This window comes from Xiphophorus couchianus, chromosome 2 (genome assembly GCF_001444195.1).
Source record: "Xiphophorus couchianus chromosome 2, X_couchianus-1.0, whole genome shotgun sequence".
In the NCBI taxonomy this organism is placed as follows: Eukaryota; Metazoa; Chordata; class Actinopteri; order Cyprinodontiformes; family Poeciliidae; genus Xiphophorus; species Xiphophorus couchianus.
This window is the reverse complement of record NC_040229.1, coordinates 10,634,191-10,652,537: the sequence shown is the minus strand read 5'-3', so window position 1 is coordinate 10,652,537 and position 18,347 is coordinate 10,634,191. Positions and strand designations below refer to the sequence as shown.

The window sequence follows — 18,347 nt, the reverse complement described above, 5'->3', positions numbered from 1 at the left end:
TTGCTAGAAAAAACAAGGACATTTTGAGATTATCCTCAGAAATTTCTAGAAAAGCAAGTACATTTCTGAGTTTGAAAAGTCAGATATTTCCTGACGTTTTTGCTGGAATAAAGCAAGAAAAATTTGAGATTAATCTAATAAATTTTCTAAAAAAAAAAAAAGGACATTTCTGAGTTTGAAAAGCCAAAACTTTGCTAGAATTGCTAGAAAAAACAAGGAATTTTTTAGATAATTCTCAGAAATTTTCTAGAAAGAAAATGGACATTTCTAAGTTTCAAAAGTCAAACATTTTTTACTTGTAAATATTCTATGTTTTTTCTAGCAAATTTTTTATTTTTCAAACTTAATCTAAAGAATTTTTAATTTTTTTTTTCAGTAAATTAACTTTCTTTTTTTATCTACAAAGGTCCTAATAGACACATGTTTAAGAAAAAGAAAAAACAAAACATATTTCGTGTTGAAAATGCATGTGTAAGGAAAAGGAAAAACAAAAAATATGGATTTCTGCTTTTATTTTTAATTATGTCAGTTTTGGTCCTCCATATAATACTAATACACCGTAGTACTTTTGACAACAAAGAGCTGGAAAGTGTGGATATCTACAGTAAATGTGATTATTATGTGATAACGTGGCTTGCCATACCTGCCTCGTCGGTTCCTCTCTCTGCCTGTGTCGCATTCCCCTGCGCTCCGCCAGCGTTCTGTTTGTGATGAGGCGGGAAATGGCGTCCAAAGACACGGCTGTTCTGTGACTTAGCCACTGAGCGGCGGACATAGCTGGCGGCAACAACCACGGCTCGACATCTAACGGTGGCCGCCACGGTTGCGGCCGAGACTGACAACGCTGTGGCGGGTTTTAACGAGCTTCCGAAAACAGCGGTAGGACACAGACGCCGTGTAAACAACAAATATTTGCCACTGTGAAAGTCCAACTGCTGCTAGCTAGCGGCTAACGTTAGTCAGCGAAGGGGGCGTAGTCTAATGGCTGAACATAGTTATGGAGCGAACAAAACGAGTTGTTGGTTTGGGTTGTGATGCACATTAAATGATAGATCACGGATTCATATTTAAAATAATTTATAAGACTGATTATTGCTGTAGATAACGCGGGATATAACATTACGGCACTGCTTGTTCTGCCTTTGGCGTTTTGTTAGCCTCGAAGCTAACCGTAGCTTGTTAGTCACTGAACCCACTGACAGCATTTGTTTTATCTGCATTAAAAGCGATGGTTGACGCCGATAAATGTCAGTTGTGTTCACATCCACGCAACATTGAACCAGCTATTAAATTGAACCAGTTATTAAAAACCAGCGTCAGCCTCCTGCTTCGTGTTACAGACTCCGGTTCGGGTGCTACACGGCAGCACTTGGCTAACGCTGTTTGTGTCCGATGTTACATAACGACAGACAGCGGTGCTGTTTGCTGTCAAGATACTGTTCAGCAACAAAGCGCGAAACTAAACCTAAAAACAAAAAAACTACCTGGACTTGAACAAAGCAGCTAGAGACTGTTTTATGTTAATCACGTAGCGATCAGTCAACCTTAACTTGTCTTTAATTAGCTACAGATTTAGCGTTTGATTGGCTGAGTCAAAATGTTGCCAATGACTTTATCTATTTTGGGTTTTCTGAAACGTAAATTGATGCAGATTTATGTAAAGACATGACAAGTTGTTTTAAATTTCTCGATCCAATTTAAAATGTTATTACTTTTCACAACTGTATTCAATTAATTTCAGTTTATGCTGCTACCTAAAAGTAGATTTGTGTTTGTTCTGAGTTGATTTAGAAAAGGGAACTGAAAATTTACAAATAAAATCACCTAATGGCACATTTTTGTTCTTAGAAAATTGAAAACATAAAATACTACGTGCAGCTTTCATTTTTATTTCTTTCTCCTAATGTAAAAATACTGACCACATTGAACAGTTTTTGTACATTGATTGTATTTAATAGGACATCCAATGTACAATTACTTGCAAAGGAATTCATACCACTACATTTTTATTTTCCTTTGTCATGTTTTGTCTCATTAAAAGGATACATTAAGGTGTTTTTTTTAATTTTATTTATACATTTTTTGGTAGGAGGCAAATGGGAAACAGTTGTGCCCTTACCATTTTGCACATGAAGGTGGAAAATTATTTAAAAAATAGCTCAAGTTCAGTCAAGCTGAGTAATCAGAACATTTGATTCAAACCTGTGGCCACTGATTTTTACCTGGTTTAGGGCTGCACTTTGACTAGACCTTTATCAAAACAGTGTATCATTTTCCTTCCACTTCACTCTTATGGGTTGGACTTATAAAATACCGAATTCATTTAAGTCTGTAGCTACAAAGTCATAAAATGTATAAAACGTTTGTCAGGGATTAACTTTGCCAAGTAGTGGTTTACCAACTTGTTGCATTGAGTATTAAGTGGTGAAACTATATTTTTCATTAATTGTATACATAAAATGCTGGTTAAAAGGATAGAAAGTTGGGTAAGGCATGCAGTAACTTTTCACCACATCTAAGATAAAGCAAAAACAATTAGGATGCTAAACTACTAGACAAATGTGACTGAAAACTGTATTTTTCTGCTGTCGTTTCTGCTCTTGTCAGGTTTTTCTATGTGACGTTGTAGCATGATGAGGCTGAGAGTGCGTAAAGCTCCTCAGCACCCCAGCAAAGGCCACAGAACGCTCCCATACCAGGCCAAACGAAAACACAGTGAAGTGGAGCCGTCGTCCCCGGTGAGCGGTCGAGGCAAAATGCAGAAAAATGAATCTGGGCTCCTCTCCACCATAAAGAAATTTATCCGTGGGAATGCTGTCAAGGTAAGAACAGATTTACTGCTCTTTAGTTTTGTTTTTATTACAAAAAGATCCTCCATCTCTATGGGGGAAATATTGTTACTCCTGTCATAATTAATTTTACTGAACGATAAACTGTTCCAGAAGTTATTGCAATAAACGATAATATTGTTGTTTTGAGACCGTTTTTAAGTAATTCAGTGATAAAGAAACTTTAAATTCTAATGAACATTTAACGCTGGATCTAAAATAAATAAAAAACGACAAATAAAATGGATCATGAAGTCTATTTTATCCTTCAAATAAAGCGCTGGTTGAGACCAAAGCACCAATCTGAAGACTTTTTTTCATTCACTTTTTGTAGAATGAGAGAAAAGAGAAAAATGATAAATCATGAAAATGTAAATTGAGTTAGATTCAATTTATTATGCAAATAAATGATTTATTGCTTATTATGACAGGCCTAAAACTCATTCTCGTTGGTCAAATAATGTAAAGCGATTATGTATTAATAGTATTTTTCAAACATCTAAAGCAAACACTTCTTATTTCAAAGATCTAACTGGAAACAAAATGATTTTTGTATTATTCTGGTTGGAGGAAACAGAAAATAACTTGTGAAAAAAAAGCCTTTATTTTTTGTTTTAAATGCAGAAAGGCTTCCACTTGTTAATCTGACATTATTTTTTAATAAATATGTGTTTCTAATAATAGAAACAACCTGCTTTCCCCTGATAATTTTGGGAACTTATAGGGAAGTAATTTCCTGTTTATAGAAAAATGGAATCCCGGCAACAAAAAGCTAATTTTACTGCTGAAACGACATAAGTCCTGTTTTATGATAAATATTTAAACTCATGTTTATTAGAAAAAAAATCCTTGTTATAAATACTTTAAATAGTAACACAACATCATTTGATGTATAAAATCACATCAACATGGAGGAACTGTGAATCTCAAGAGTTCGTAACTAATTTTAAATACATTGACTGCAGTTATAAAGTGGGAAAGGAGGTTTAGTTAATACATTTCACATCAATCACATAATTCTAAAAAATTTCCAAAATCTTTAGTCTTGAATTGTTAATAGTTCTGATTGGTCAATTTTCTGGTTCCCCTGGTTTTATTTTTTCTATCAGCAAAAATAGTTACAGACACCAAAGGGCGTAAATTTGGTGATTTTTATTTATTTGTTTGTGTTTTTGTTTTTAGGTGGAGCAGGAAATCCCAGCCAAGAGGAGTCGCATTGATTGTAATTCAGACAATGACCTCATTACTTCGACACCCCAAGGTCTGTCCAACAAATCCGCATCAAGAGTTTGCAGAAAAACTCAAAGTAAAGGTATAGCAGGAACTTCTTGGGTTTCATATTTTATATATTTCCATTCTAAGGTTTAACATATTTAAGTTTTCTTTTTAAAAAGGGACTTTAGTTTGTTACTAAAGTTTTGGATTCATTGCTGCTTTCCACTGGAAAAAAAATGAAGTTTCTGAATCCAATTCTGCAGACCTGAGTTAGCATGTTAAAATTAGACCTCTAAGTTAAAGTTTAGAGTTTATTTTGAGTTGTTTGCACAAATAAAAAACGATTGTGGAGCATTTAACCTTTAGATGGAAAAGGAGCACATTTGATATTTTACTGTGTTGAAACCTTCAACATGCTTTGCTACAAATGATCAAGCTAAAGAAACATTATGTTGTATTTTAGGCAATGAAATGTCTTTCTTAGTTAAAAAAAATAATTGTTTATCTTTTAATGTATTTCTAATATGTCAAAAAGGCTTAAATGAAAAATTGACAGAATGTGGCAATTGTCTTATCAAATTAATTGTTAGAATCATTGATTAATCATTAGAATTACCAATTAATCGTTAGAATAATTATTATTGTCGGAATTATTGATCGGTCGTTATACTCATAGATTGTTTAAATCATTGATTAATCGTTAGAATCATAACTTAGTCATTACACCCATTGATAGTTAGAATCATTGATTGATCGTCAGATTTATTGATTGGTCATTATACTCATAGATTGTTAGAATCGTAGATTAATCGTCACACCCATTTGTCGTTAGAATAATTGGTCATTAGAATCATCGATTAATTGTCAGAACAATTAATTAATTATTGGAATAATCAGTCGATCAAGTCATCGGTTGATCGTTATACTCATTGATCATTAGAATCATTGCTTGATCGATAGAATCATCTATTAATCATTCTACCCATTTATCGATAAAATAATCGGTCGTTGGAATCCTCAATTAATTGTCAGAACAATCGATTAATTGTCAGAACAATCGATTAATTGTTGGAATAATCGATTAATTGTCAACTGTTTCTGTCTTATTGTGCATTTCAGACACAATGACCTGCAACAGTAAACCCATCAAACCAAACGGTAAACTGGAGGCGCCCATCGACTCGCCCAGCAGCCCGCCGCGTACAACCCTACTGGGGACCATCTTCTCTCCAGTTTTCAACTTCTTCTCACCAGCAACTAAAACTGGTAGGCAGGAATAACCAACCACTTGGGCCAGAGGATGCCAGGCTGTTTCTCATATTTCTCCGTCCGTTTCAGCCACTCCGGGCTCGGACTCGCCGGGCCAGGCGGTAGAGGCGGAGGAAATCATCAAACAGCTGGACATTGAGCCGGCGGAGGAAATGCACAGCAGCACCGTGACGTCCAGGGAAGGAATCACTCCTTGTCACACGGTCCAAATGCTGCCGCAGAGGCTTCAGATCAACTCGGACACAACCATCGAAGAAGGAGAAATCGTCACCGAAACTGACATACCCCCGCTAACAGGTAACCGAGCTCAGAGCCGATTGTTTATTGCTAAAACTCCTTCGTCTTTTCTTGTTTTGTAAAGAAAACATAATTGAGTCGTATATCATCTTACTGTTTAGTTTTTCTTCTTTTGTTTTTATGTTTCCCAGCTCCTGGCTGTATGCCAGATGGCAGCTACCCGCACTCTTTACCTTCAGCACCTGCAGAAACCTCGTATGAGGAGGACTGGGAAGTGTTCGACCCGTAAGGCCATTGCTTTTTAAAAAAATATAAATTACTTATGAAAATATATTTTAAAAAATTTGTAAAGACATTTAAAAACACTAATTTGCATTTGCTCCACTTTCTGATTTTTGTAGATATGTGGATGAGGTTTATAGTCAAACATAAAGTTGCCCTGATATGATTGTAATGGAGATTTTTAAGCACTAGATGGCAGCAAAAAGCCGTGTATTTATATCCCAGCTGCTGGTTTACGATGTTTGTGGCTTGTTTTGGGTTGTAAAGGCCAGAAAAGTAGTTTTCATAAAGTTTGTTTAGTAATTAGATTTTTTTCTCATATTTATACTTAATAAGATAATTCTGAATCTCTGAAAAGAGATTCTGTTAACAGGACAGAAATGTCTTATGGCGTTCCACCACCTTAAGAACTACTCACCTTAAAATACATTCTTGTTCATTTTCAGATTTTCTCTCACTTTCATTTGACTATTATTTACATTTTTTTTTTCCTCTTAGTTTTTTTTTGGACTGCAGTTTGTTAAAGATTGAGGTCCGCAAATATCTTTAAATGTGGTCAGAGTCGCCATCAGATTAATTCGTGATGAATCGATTATCTAAATTATTGCCGTTAACTGTCATCTTCTTGTTTGTGGTTTGTGCCAGTAGTAACATCTGGTTGTTTATCAGTGAACCAATTTTGATAAAACAGAACAACATTCTCATCCTAGCATCACAACTTTTTTATTTAAAAAAATTAAATTGCCATGTTTCCCCAAAGCAAATTTATTTTCAAAATGTCAAATTGCTCAGTTATACGGTCATTGGAAACGCAGCTAATAAGTGAAATTTATCATGAAAATGATGAATCAAAATTCTTAGTTTTTCATGATAAATGGCCACACCAACATCCACCAACATTATCAGCAGTTTTCTGCACCAAAATTTGAATTTAGCTGTATTGAGCCCCACTTTAATAAGTTTGATTTACCATTTAAGTCATAATAAAGTTCGTTCTGTTTATACTTTTACCAGAATTGGGTAATAACTAGATTTACTCAATTACAATTAATTGAGTAACGTTTTTAGGAGTGTTTTTACTACACTGTACTTTTTACTTTCACTTGATAATTGCATTATGAAGTATCGCTACTCCTAGTTCAGTAAAGTTTCAGGATTTTCTACCCACTGAATGAAAAACAAACATGTTTTAACCAAAATTCACCAAATACACACCTGCAGTTTTTGTTAAAAGTTTTATAAGTTTTCAATTGGAAGAAACTGATTTGGAAAACTTTTATTTTGCCATATTTGTTTCTGTTTTTGTTATATGAATTATTGTCATTTGGTTCTTAAAATACCAAAATTCCCAATTATCTTTATATTTAATCCGTCTGATGTAATTTTTAATGATTAATAATTTGATCAGTTACTCAGTAGTTGATTGGACTTTTTACCAAATACTTTTTACTCTTGAGTAGTTTCTTGGATGGATTTTTTTTTACTTGAGTAAAGTTTGTGGGTGCTGACTTTTACCCAGGTCTCTTTTTGTTTTGTTTTTAGGTACTTCTTCATCAAGCATGTGCCTCCGCTGACAGAAGAGCAGTTAACACGTAAACCAGCGTTACCTTTAAAAACACGCAGCACACCTGAGTTCTCTCTCGTCTTGGATTTGGTAGGTAGTAAAAGGTTTGTTAAGTAATTAGCTAATTTTAGAAAGAAATAAATGTTTATTTTGTTGTTTTGCTGCCAGGATGAAACTTTAGTCCACTGCAGTTTGAATGAACTAGAAGATGCAGCTCTGACATTCCCTGTGCTCTTTCAAGACGTTATATACCAGGTAGCTTTGAAAATTAATCAAATCTCTGATTTTTATTGATGATTTAATTCACTTTTTGTTTGCTTTTTTTCCCCTGAAGGTCTACGTCCGATTGAGGCCGTTTTTCCGGGAGTTTCTTGAGCGCATGTCTCAGTTGTACGAGGTGAGATTAATCTCCGCTGCTAAATAATCACACAGGTTTCGTTTGTAGAAATATGTGATGAAATGTTTGTGTGGCTGTTCAAATTTCAGATTATTCTCTTCACTGCTTCAAAAAAGGTCTATGCAGATAAGCTGCTCAACATCCTGGATCCGAAAAAACAGTTAGTAAGGTAAGAATTTCACTTTAAGTTTCATCACGGTGCTTCAAAAACTTAAATGTTTTTAAGTTAAAAGTTAAAAAACTTAAAAGTTAGGTCTTTACTCTTTTGTCTTACATTTTTTTTTTAGTTTTCAGATAGTGACATCGACATTTCTCATACTGTAGACACAGATTTGTTGGTACAACTTAAGTAAATCAAAGAAAAATAAATGTTCTCACCAACATGAACATTTCATGGAGTCTGTTCTTTCTTTCTCTATCCAGGTTTTGTTTCTGAGAGCAAAAATTAAGCAAATAAAAAACTTAGGTCGGAAAGTGGAACTATAATATATGCGACTATAGATCAGCAATGCAATAGATTGAATCAATAAATCTATTGCAATAAAGTACAAACTAAAGTCATGTGGCATTTTTCCTTAATGTTTTATTCATTTCACGCAAATATTCTAATTATTTCCTGCATATATTGTTTGATATATTGTGTCCAATGTTTGAAAAATGTTTTTTAAATTGAGTGGTACTTTTCCATTTTGTAAATAATTAGGTGTTTTCAAGGTTTAAAAAGTGTTTGATGTCCAAAACACATCAAAACAGTTTTTCTAATAAAGTTAAATCTGTCATTTAATTAAAAGCCTCAATTTGGAAAAATTATATGTATAAAACCAGATATTTAAATATAATAAAAACACACCTGAATTTTTTTTCTCATCTTCTAAAGTTAAATCAGACTAAACTTTTCTTGTTTTTGGTCTGTTAGAATCATGAAAATTTTATTTTCTAAATTCCAGAAAACTTGAAGAGAAATTTTTTTTTAGAGAATTTTTGGTCTAATATTAGAGTTTGTTAATCTTTCCTACAATACGTTTTCAAACTTTTCCACATAAAAATAATATGAATAAACTACAAATAAAAGTGTATTTTTTTGTAAAAGAGAAAACATAAAATGTTATTTTTTAGTTTATGTTGCTGTTGAATGCAGAATAATAGTAATGAAATAGTTTATTTGTATAACTTTTATCTGTAAAACATGTACAAACTCTAATATTAGTCATTATATTTGTATTTGAAACATTTTCATTATTATTTACTGATTATTTGACCATGTTTTTTCTGCAACTGAGCTACTGGATGTGCCATTTAATTTCCATTTTCTGTCTTTTTTCCCCCAGACATCGACTGTTTCGAGAACACTGCGTCTGTGTTCAAGGAAATTACATTAAAGACCTGAACATCCTTGGACGGGATCTCGCAAAGACGGTAATAATCGACAACTCACCCCAAGCCTTTGCTTATCAGGTAAAAATGTGACACCAGAAGGTTTTTTATTTCTTTCCTGTCGTGTGACTTTGATTTAAACATGGATTCTGTTTTTTGCAGCTTTCTAATGGAATCCCAATCGAGAGCTGGTTTGTGGATAGAAATGACAACGAGCTTCTGAAGCTCGTTCCTTTCCTTGAGAAACTGGTGGAGCTGGTATGTGTTTTAGATTACAATACATCTGAATCTGTGTGACTTATAGAGTTAGAGACAAATAGTTAGAAGTGTTGATCTTTAAGCACCGGGGTCCAATATTCTCTTTCTGAAATAGGGGAATTTATTGGACAGATTAAGAGCTACATAAATTCAGTTTGTTCTGATAGCTCTATCAAAGCTTTGTCCTCATCAAAAACACTTTTTTTCTCATAATTTTCATAACTCATGAAGTTTTTATGGAAAAATCTTTTATTCTGCTAATAACAGATGTCAAAAGTGGGTCTACTTTAAGCCCCGTAGTTCATTGTTGAGAATAAATCAGTCCTAATATTACCAGAATAAAGTAGTAATTTTATGCAAGCTCAAGTGCAAAAAAATAAAAAATTACAATGACTGTTGAGCATCTTGTGAAGTTATATGTTGGTATAAGATAATACTATCAGGACAAACTCACAAAAGTTACCTTTTCTCGTTAAAGTAACTTTTTTCTTGTAATTTAAGATGTTTCTTCTGGAAAAAGTGTCTTTATTCTTCTAATAATAGAACTGTATTCTTGTAATTAGACAAATTCTGCAACAGATTGTTTGCAATTAATTTTTTTAGAATAGAAAAATGTTTTTATCAGCTGTCAAAGGTGGGTCTACTTTAACCCCCCAAAGATCGTTGTTCAAAATGACTTATTTCAGGCTTCAGTAACTCGTGTTTTTGTACCTTTTTGTCTGAATTTTTAAATAGTTTCATTTTAAAACTTGCCTTAAGTTTCTTATAGATGCTGTCAGACTTATTTTTTAAATTGTTTGCTTCTGCATGACAGAACGAAGACGTCCGGCCGCACATCAGAGAACGATTTCGTTTGCACGACCTCCTCCCTCCAGACTGAGGAACCTTCATCGACGCGTCACTTCAGTATTGTTTGTGGGAAATACTCAACAGAAGGATATAATCAGTGGTTTTCTCTTTACATTACCGTTGCTTTTTAAAAACAAAACATTTAAAACGAAGAATAAAAAAAAATCAAAAGCTCTGTTTGGTTCAAAGAGTCCAAGCTGTTCATATAAAGTTGAACAAACCACCTTCTGGAGGGCAGTTTGCCTCCAACTAAACCATTTTGGATTGACAAAAGTGAATGTTGCGTGATGTTGGTTCATACGGACCCTAAACGGCCGGTCAAACCTGTATATTATTCATTATTGTTACCTGTAAATATATGTACATAACTGTTTTATTTTTGTTCTTTGAGGTTTTTAAGTCATTTTATTTTCACTCTGAATTTTAGTATGTACTTTTTTTTTTTTTTTTTTTGATCGGTTGCTTTTATAAAAACCCACAAAATGTCATGTTTTCTTTGAAATTGTTAAGCAGCAGCTGCTTCTTTTTTCCTGTCGTATGCCTGCAATATTCCTGTAATGCTTTACTCCATTACATGCAGTTGTCTGTAAGAAGGTGCAGTTTTAAAAAAAATATATATATCTTTGGCAGAAAAATATTTTAAAGTTAAGACGTATAAGCTAGAATAAGGTCTCAAATGAATACAAAGCCATAGTGGCCAAACAATAATTTTAAAGATTTGTATCTGAGAATCCATTTCTGATTTCGACACTTTGATCGTCCTCTTCGATGAGGGGTGAGGTTCAGGCATCTTGCACTTTGACATCCAGCCCTTTGTAAGTTCATATATTAAAAATCTTGTCACTTTTCTACACAGGTGTGCGTCACCTAAATTTGTTATTTGGGGTAAAGAAAAAAGAAAATTGTAGCACCAGCAAATTGCCAACATATTTGCTTTCAAATCTTGTTTTCCAAAACGTCTTGTATGTCAGATCTCTGATGTAAGAGTCACGAGTTTTATTGACTATTGAATGATCACTCCTGGTGTATTCAGTGTTACTTAATGGTTTTCTTGAAAATAAATACATTTTTATACAACTCAAAGCCTAACTGATCATTTATGGAATGTAACTATACAGTAACATATTTAACAGTAAAAATTATTTTGAAAGATTTTTTTAAGTAACCGTGACTGCATGTCCCAGCATTCATAGCGTCACAAATATGTTTGTGACGCTTTTCATTTTTCAAACAATGAAAAAAACTTCAATTAATCTTTTAACATTATGGCGTTATTTTATGTTATTCTCAGCATAAACAATTTAGAGAATAGATTTATAGGAAGTGCTTTAAAAAAATGCTCTTGCTTCATAAGTTTAAATATCTAGTTTAGATATTTCTTATCTACTTATTGGTTTTCGGTACATTTCCTGAAGAGTACGACTAAATAAATGAGGCTGTTTGATAATAAAAATATATTTAAAACATAAAAGAAGCAAAGTGATGTAGTAGATAACTGATTGGTTACTTACAGAAAGTACAAAAACAATACAGAGAGTTTTTTTCAATGACAATCTGATAAGGAAATGGAGAAACTTCCAGCCGCGGATCGTCGTCCATTGTTGCGTTGCCAGTTTTTATTCGCCACATTACGAGACGTGTTGATCAGATAACCTGTTGTTTTCTTGATCCTTTTGTTCTTTTGAGAAATGGGTCATTACCTGATCGTAAGTGTGCTGTGGATTGCCCACGTCGGAGGTCATGTGATTCCAAATACAAAGGGGGCCAGTCTTTGCACCTTCACTACACTTATCTTTGTTCTGAAGTACGAATTGTTTCTAAACAAAAACCTTGCTGTTGATAGTGTGAAGATAAGATGAGGGGATGATTAAACCCCTCATCTATTGGCTGCCAGAGGAGGTTGTGGCTTATAAATCACCACACAGGGGCGTGACTAGGCTTTTCTTCTACAGGGGGCCAAGCAGCAAGAACTGCAGAAGGTTGGCACAATAAAAATAATATTTTATCTAAAAGTAATGCAATATTAGATCACAATAAAAATATGCAGCTCTGGATAAACAAGCTAAGAGCCCACTGCACTGAACCTCGTTGAAAACCTTCTGGTTATTCCAACAAATATTGATTTCTGAACTCTTCCTCAGTTAAAACATTAGTATTGCTGTTTCTAAATTAACATGAACTTGTTTTCTTTGCATTATTTGAGCTCTGAAAGCTCTGCATCTTTTTTGTTAATTTGACCATTTCTTATTTTCTGCAAATAAATACTAAATTTTTGCTTGGCATTTCGGAGACATGTTGTCAGTAGTTCATAGAATAAAACAACAATGTTCATTTACATAAACCTATAAACAGTAAAATCAGAGAATTGATCATTTTAAGTGGTCTCTTAATTTTTTCCAGAGTTGTATACTCAAAGAATAATGTTACTTAACCAATTAACTGGCAGCGAAAAAGGCAGAGTATTCAAACAAACTAGATTTGTCCCATGGATGGGAAACCGCCAGTTAAGGGGATAAACTCACATTAACACAGAAATTATAACTTCTTATTTCCTGTTCAACACTTTAAAAGCCACTGCAGATGAGCTAGAATGGTTAAAAACTAGTTGAAGTTTCAAATGTTACCCAATCGCTAATGTTTGACCTTAACGTGTGTAATGCCAGGTCTGTAAAACATCATCCTCCACTGCAAACAGAGCGAAGCCACGATCCAAACAAGATGGCTGTTGATTTTAAATGAATATTTAGAAACGTGGTCAACAGACTGAATGGCTTCGTTCACTTCCTCCACCGCCATTGCTAAGACGGCGGATTACAGTCAATATCATCACAAATTCTTCTGTTCACTGATTGGCCAGGTAGAAATCCTGCTGGAGGAATCCAAGTAGATGGGAGAAAGCCCCAACTGTCTATGAAGTCAGATTTTAATCGAGTGGAATTGCAGAGAAAGGCAGCAAATGATATTTCTACAAGTTTTTGTGGTAACAATTTATTTGAAGGGTGCATCAGACTGACATGACAGTGTCATGACATGACATAACACCCAAACATAAATATGAAGAAGTCTTCATGAATGTTTATGACTGCTGTCATGAAGTGTCATTCAGTAAAAAACAAAATTTTAAAAGCAAAGTTCCATTAAAACCTGCTTTGAAAGTCCATTAAAAGTGTCAACTTTACATTATTTGATAAATAATGACACTTTTGAAGCAAAGTTGCATTAAAACTTGCATTAAAAGTCCATTAAAAGTGTCAACTTTGCATTAAAAGTCTCATTATTTACTGAATGACACTTCATGACAAAAGTTATGAACATTCATGAAGACTCTTTCATTTTCATGAAAGATGTTGTGTCAGGTTAATGACGGTGTCATGAACCCCTCTTCAAATTAAGTGTCACCAATTTCTGCTCCTGGATCTGGCCAATCAGTGTTTGTGTTGTAGAAACGCCCACTTTACGTCTACCTGTCGCCTCGCCTTGCTGCTGTGATCGTCACTATTATAAAAGCACCAACCTTTCCTCCACTCATGATCACACCAATACGACCCCAAGCATGTGGGCGCTCCTCCTTCTGTGTGTCCCGTTAGGGGTGTTGGGGTCAGAGGTCGCCCAGCCCGCGGACGCCCAGCAGCTCCAGACCCTGAACTGCCCGCCCTGCGAGCGGATCCACTGCTCCTCCAGGCGGGCGCTGAGGCTCCAGTGCAAAGGCGGCGTGACGACGGGCGTCTGCGGCTGCTGCCCCGTGTGCGCCCGGACGGAGGCGGAGAGCTGCGGCGGGAACTGGGACTACCTGGGGAAGTGTGATGAGGGGCTGGTGTGTGTTTCTCAGGACGCTGCGGCTGATAAACCAAATGCAGAAACTAAAGGGGTCTGTAAGGCAGGTGAGCTCAACATGGAAACTCTCTGATATTTGATCAAAACATTAAAAGAAAAGGTTCAACTGTATTGATTTAGTATTATTCTAGTTCACAATAAATCATTTAATCGCATAATAAATTAAAACAAGCTCAAAACTTTCAACTTGCATCATTTATCGTTTCTACCAAAATCTGGATGACAAAAGTCTCTGGGCTGGAAATTTGGTCTCAACTGGGTCGTTTTTTCAGGGACAATTTTGTTCACATTTATAAATATTTTTATTTCTTGTGTCTGCTGTTTTGCTTATTTATTTTGGACATTTAAAATATTTTCCAGCTTCAGTGTTAAATGGTTTTGAATTTAAAGTTTATTGATCTCTGAGAATGTGTTCTTGCATTCCATTATTACCCTTAGTTTACTTGAAAATTGTCTCAAAACAACAATATTATATTATTGTTTATCGCAATAACTTCTGGGACAATTTATCATCCATATATATATGTATTTTTTGTAAAAAGATTTTTGCATGCATTTGAGCAGAGCTGGGCGGATAGTGCCCATATCCAAATATGGCACTATCTAAATATTTGGATATTTAGAAAATATCCAAATATTTGGATATTTTCAAATCCAAAATATGAATAATATCGATATCAAGTCAGTATCAGATCAATACTAGTGTGATAGATCAATACTTTAGTCTCAGATTCTTTTTTGAAATTTTGTTTTATTTTTGCATTATATCTCCTCAACTTTACCTGAAAAAAAATTGTTGCAATGATAATTTTTTGCACTTTATTTACAGAATATTTACACAAATCATATTAATATGTGATTATCATATTTAGTAGAAACTTTGTCTAAATTCTGTGCTGTTTGATAAAAATAATAATTGAAAGGAAAAACCACCAAAGCACATGAATATCAGAAGTTTGATAATAATAAATATCAGTATTGATACAGACCCAGTACTTACTTCATATCAGATCAATACCAAAATATGCACACTTCTACTTCTGCTGCCCCCCAATTAAAACACAACGAGTTTATCTTAGATGTAAATGGATAAAAACAATAGAAACAGAAATATGGTGCCATTCTGCTGCACATTCTGTTGAATTTGATCTCTGTGAGGGTTTGCAATGGGAACAGAGCCAATATGGTAAACCGCGTTTAAGAGCTGCGAAGACTGATAGCGTGGCCAACAGTTCCTTTGATCCAAAAGGTTTCCGCTCACATAATTGTCCCTCTTATCTGTCCATGATGAAAAGAAGTGTCACCGCCACTGATACGGCCTGATATCAGGCATCCTGCGAGAGGCGCTGCTCATGTTTGGCTGTAGAGAACCCAACAGATTATTAATATTCTATTTTTTTCAGTGATTGAAACCCTCAACCCAGAAAGCTGCAGCCCAGATTGCACCAAGGAGTTCTGTCAGGCCAATCCTTCTGCAATCTGCTCCGCCAGGTGACAACAAAAAATCCACATTAACTCCCTATTTATTGTCAGGTTTCTTGTTTAAAACTGTTTTCCTGATTCCTGTTTCTGCAGGTTTGCATCTCTGGAGAAGAAGGAATGCCAGGGCTCCTGCCAGCACACTACCTGCTCAAGCTGCGTTGTGCTGAAGCGTCCGTCGTGCCCCCAAAGCTGCGCCGCGTCCGATCCCGCCTGCCTGCACCGCTTCGGCAGGTGTGTGCACAATCACCTGAGAGCTCATCCCGCCTGCAGCAGTGACGTACAGGTGAGTAAACACCAGAACAGCAGCAGCAACCAGGGGTGCACCGATAAATCAGCAACAATTTTCTGAAGTTTGGGAAATCGGTGATCAGCCAATACTTAAATATGAAGCCGATCTTATCTACACTGCAAAAACCTTATCAAGTAATTTTGGTCTAGTTTCTAGAGCAAATATCTTAGTACAATTGAAATAAGAGGAAAAACTCACTTAGAGTAACTTTTCAGTAAGATATAGAGGCTTATTTAAAGTAAATAATTTTGACCTTATTTCCTTATTATTGTTGAAAATATACTAGTTTCACTGGCACATAAATTAACTCATAACATGGGACATTGTTATAATTATTTTATAACAATGTCTTGTTATAAGTGAAACAATCTGCCAATGGAACAAGTATATATATTTTTTTATCAATAATAAGGAATTATTTACCCTAAACAAGCCTCTACATTTTACTGAAAAGTTATTCTAAGTCAGTTTTTCTCTTATTTCAATTGTAAGATAAGATAAGATAAGATTTATTTGTCATTGTCATCAACAGATTACAACGAGATTGAGATTTGCTCGACTCGAGTTAAGATGCAGGTTATGTGTATATACATAATATACAAAGATAAAGAAGATATTTGCTTTAGAAACTAGACCAAAATTACTTGATAAGGTTTTGTGTTTTTGCAGTGTACATAAGATCTACACTTCAGTTAACCATAGTCACCCAACTGTTACCAGCTGAGCAACTTTCTTGCGATACTTAGCAACATTTAGCACATTTAGTCTGTGAAGTCAGGCTTTTTAAAAAATCGGAAACTGGCCTGTCACACGATAAAAAATTGTGCTTAACAATAAATTGTCTCAGACGTTATTGCAGTAAACGATAATGCTGTTGTTTTGAGACCAGAAGTTTTGTTTTCATGTTTAATTATTATGATACATATATTTTTTGTTTCTGCTCATTTTTTCTCTGTCATTTTACTCTTTCGAAATAAAGATTTAATTTAATTCTCAAGTAATATAATTGTAATGGTGAAATAATGCAAGAACACATTCTAAAAGATCAACAAATGTTAAATTCTAATAAACATTTAACACTGTTACTTGAAAACATTTTAAAAATCCAAAATAAATAAATAAAAAAGCAGAAACAACAAATATAATTGACACTGAAGTCTCTGTAAACAAAACTGACCTTCAAAATAAAGGGCTAGTTGAGACCAAAGCACCAGACTTTTGTCTTCCAGTTTTTGGTAGAAAAGCAATAAATTATGCAAATAGAAATTATTCCACTTGTTTTAATTTATCATGTGATTAACCGATTAATTGCTAATTGTGACAGGCCTAACTGGTCAACAGTGATCTGTCAGAAACCTGCAATCGGTGCACCCCTAACAACAACATAAGCCTGCATTTAATTATTGTTTTATTAAAACATGCCTGTTGTGCTTTATTGTCTTTAGAACAACACTGAGGGGAATTTAGTGTGTCTGGTGCCGGACTGTTTACCCCCGAACCCACTTCTGTAAACCCACAAAACACGAGGATTTGATGGAAACCACAGGATTATTTAGCAAAATGGGAAAAAATGGCAGCTATTTTCCTAATGTCGGTAGCTTGAAAATACTTCATGCGATCTTATTGTATGATGTAACCTGTAAATATGTAATCTGGCAGTTTGTAAAATAAACTTTGTGTAAATTTCTTCTAATTAAACATCCAAGAGATACTGAACTGTCTGGTTTAATCCTGGATTTACAGTATTTATAGTTTGACTTCCTGTTTACCTTTTGTGTTACATGTTGAAAATGTACTGTGCAGTCCAACAAACTTCACTGACTTTAAGAGAGGTTTGTGGAATCAACTAGCGCACTCAATCTGTGGTTACCTAGCAACTCCCTCATTCTTTGGTTACCTAGCAACAACCTGTTGAGAAACTTGCCCAGCTGTGCCTCATAACTGCTTAAAAACAAACGGCTGGGTGTGAAAACTGTGGACAAAACAAGAAAGTTTGTCACCAGTATAGCAGTATTTCAGATATTTTAAACAAAAAAACCTAATCAATATTGATATTGACTGATATGAAATGCTTCTATCAATTATGATATGTTTTTCAGCCATATTGTCCAGCCCTATATGACAAGATGTACTATGTTAATGGAGGCTAATTATCAGACTGGACTTTGATTTAAAAAAAGAAGCTTAACTTACACTTTAAGTTTGTGCATACTAATACTAGGCCTGTCACAATAAAAAATAAAACAATTAATCACATAATAAATTAAAAGAAACTCTGTAATTTTTATTTGCTCGATTTATTGTTTTTCTCTTTTTTTTTTTTTTACCAAAAACTGAATGATAAAAGTCTTCAGTCTGGTGCTTTGGTCTCAACTGTCCCTTTTGTGACAGATAATTTTGCTTACAGAGACTTCATGATTCATTTTATTTGTTGTTTCTGTTGTTTTCTTTATTTATTCTGGGTATTTC

The 18,347-nt window shown here is 34.4% G+C and overlaps 2 protein-coding genes across 2 annotated transcripts; both read left to right on the top strand.

The window, feature by feature from the left end:
* Nucleotides 1–665: 665 nt before the first annotated feature.
* ctdspl2a (CTD (carboxy-terminal domain, RNA polymerase II, polypeptide A) small phosphatase like 2a) lies at nt 666–11,348 on the top strand. Its single transcript, XM_028005380.1, has 13 exons — nt 666–879; nt 2,608–2,822; nt 4,011–4,140; nt 5,163–5,309; nt 5,382–5,609; nt 5,741–5,834; nt 7,374–7,485; nt 7,564–7,650; nt 7,730–7,792; nt 7,882–7,961; nt 9,121–9,247; nt 9,329–9,424; nt 10,239–11,348. Exons 2-13 carry the CDS (start codon nt 2,631–2,633, stop codon nt 10,302–10,304), a joined length of 1,422 nt encoding a protein of 473 aa, XP_027861181.1. The 5' UTR covers nt 666–879; nt 2,608–2,630; the 3' UTR covers nt 10,305–11,348.
* Nucleotides 11,349–13,791: 2,443 nt separating this feature from the next.
* LOC114137009 (cysteine-rich motor neuron 1 protein) lies at nt 13,792–17,594 on the top strand. Its single transcript, XM_028005489.1, has 4 exons — nt 13,792–14,154; nt 15,511–15,598; nt 15,683–15,872; nt 17,324–17,594. Exons 1-4 carry the CDS (start codon nt 13,827–13,829, stop codon nt 17,387–17,389), a joined length of 672 nt encoding a protein of 223 aa, XP_027861290.1. The 5' UTR covers nt 13,792–13,826; the 3' UTR covers nt 17,390–17,594.
* The last annotated feature ends 753 nt before the right edge of the window (nt 17,595–18,347 follow it).

Coding starts and splice junctions, on each gene's coding strand:
- ctdspl2a (XM_028005380.1), top strand. CDS start 2,631: ATGATGAGGCTGAGAGTGCGTAAAGCTCCTCAGCACCCCAGCAAAGGC. Junction 2,823..4,010: donor TCCGTGGGAATGCTGTCAAG/GTAAGAACAGAT, acceptor TTTTGTTTTTAG/GTGGAGCAGGAAATCCCAGC. Junction 7,486..7,563: donor TCTCTCTCGTCTTGGATTTG/GTAGGTAGTAAA, acceptor TTTTGCTGCCAG/GATGAAACTTTAGTCCACTG.
- LOC114137009 (XM_028005489.1), top strand. CDS start 13,827: ATGTGGGCGCTCCTCCTTCTGTGTGTCCCGTTAGGGGTGTTGGGGTCA. Junction 14,155..15,510: donor TAAAGGGGTCTGTAAGGCAG/GTGAGCTCAACA, acceptor TATTTTTTTCAG/TGATTGAAACCCTCAACCCA. Junction 15,873..17,323: donor CCTGCAGCAGTGACGTACAG/GTGAGTAAACAC, acceptor TATTGTCTTTAG/AACAACACTGAGGGGAATTT.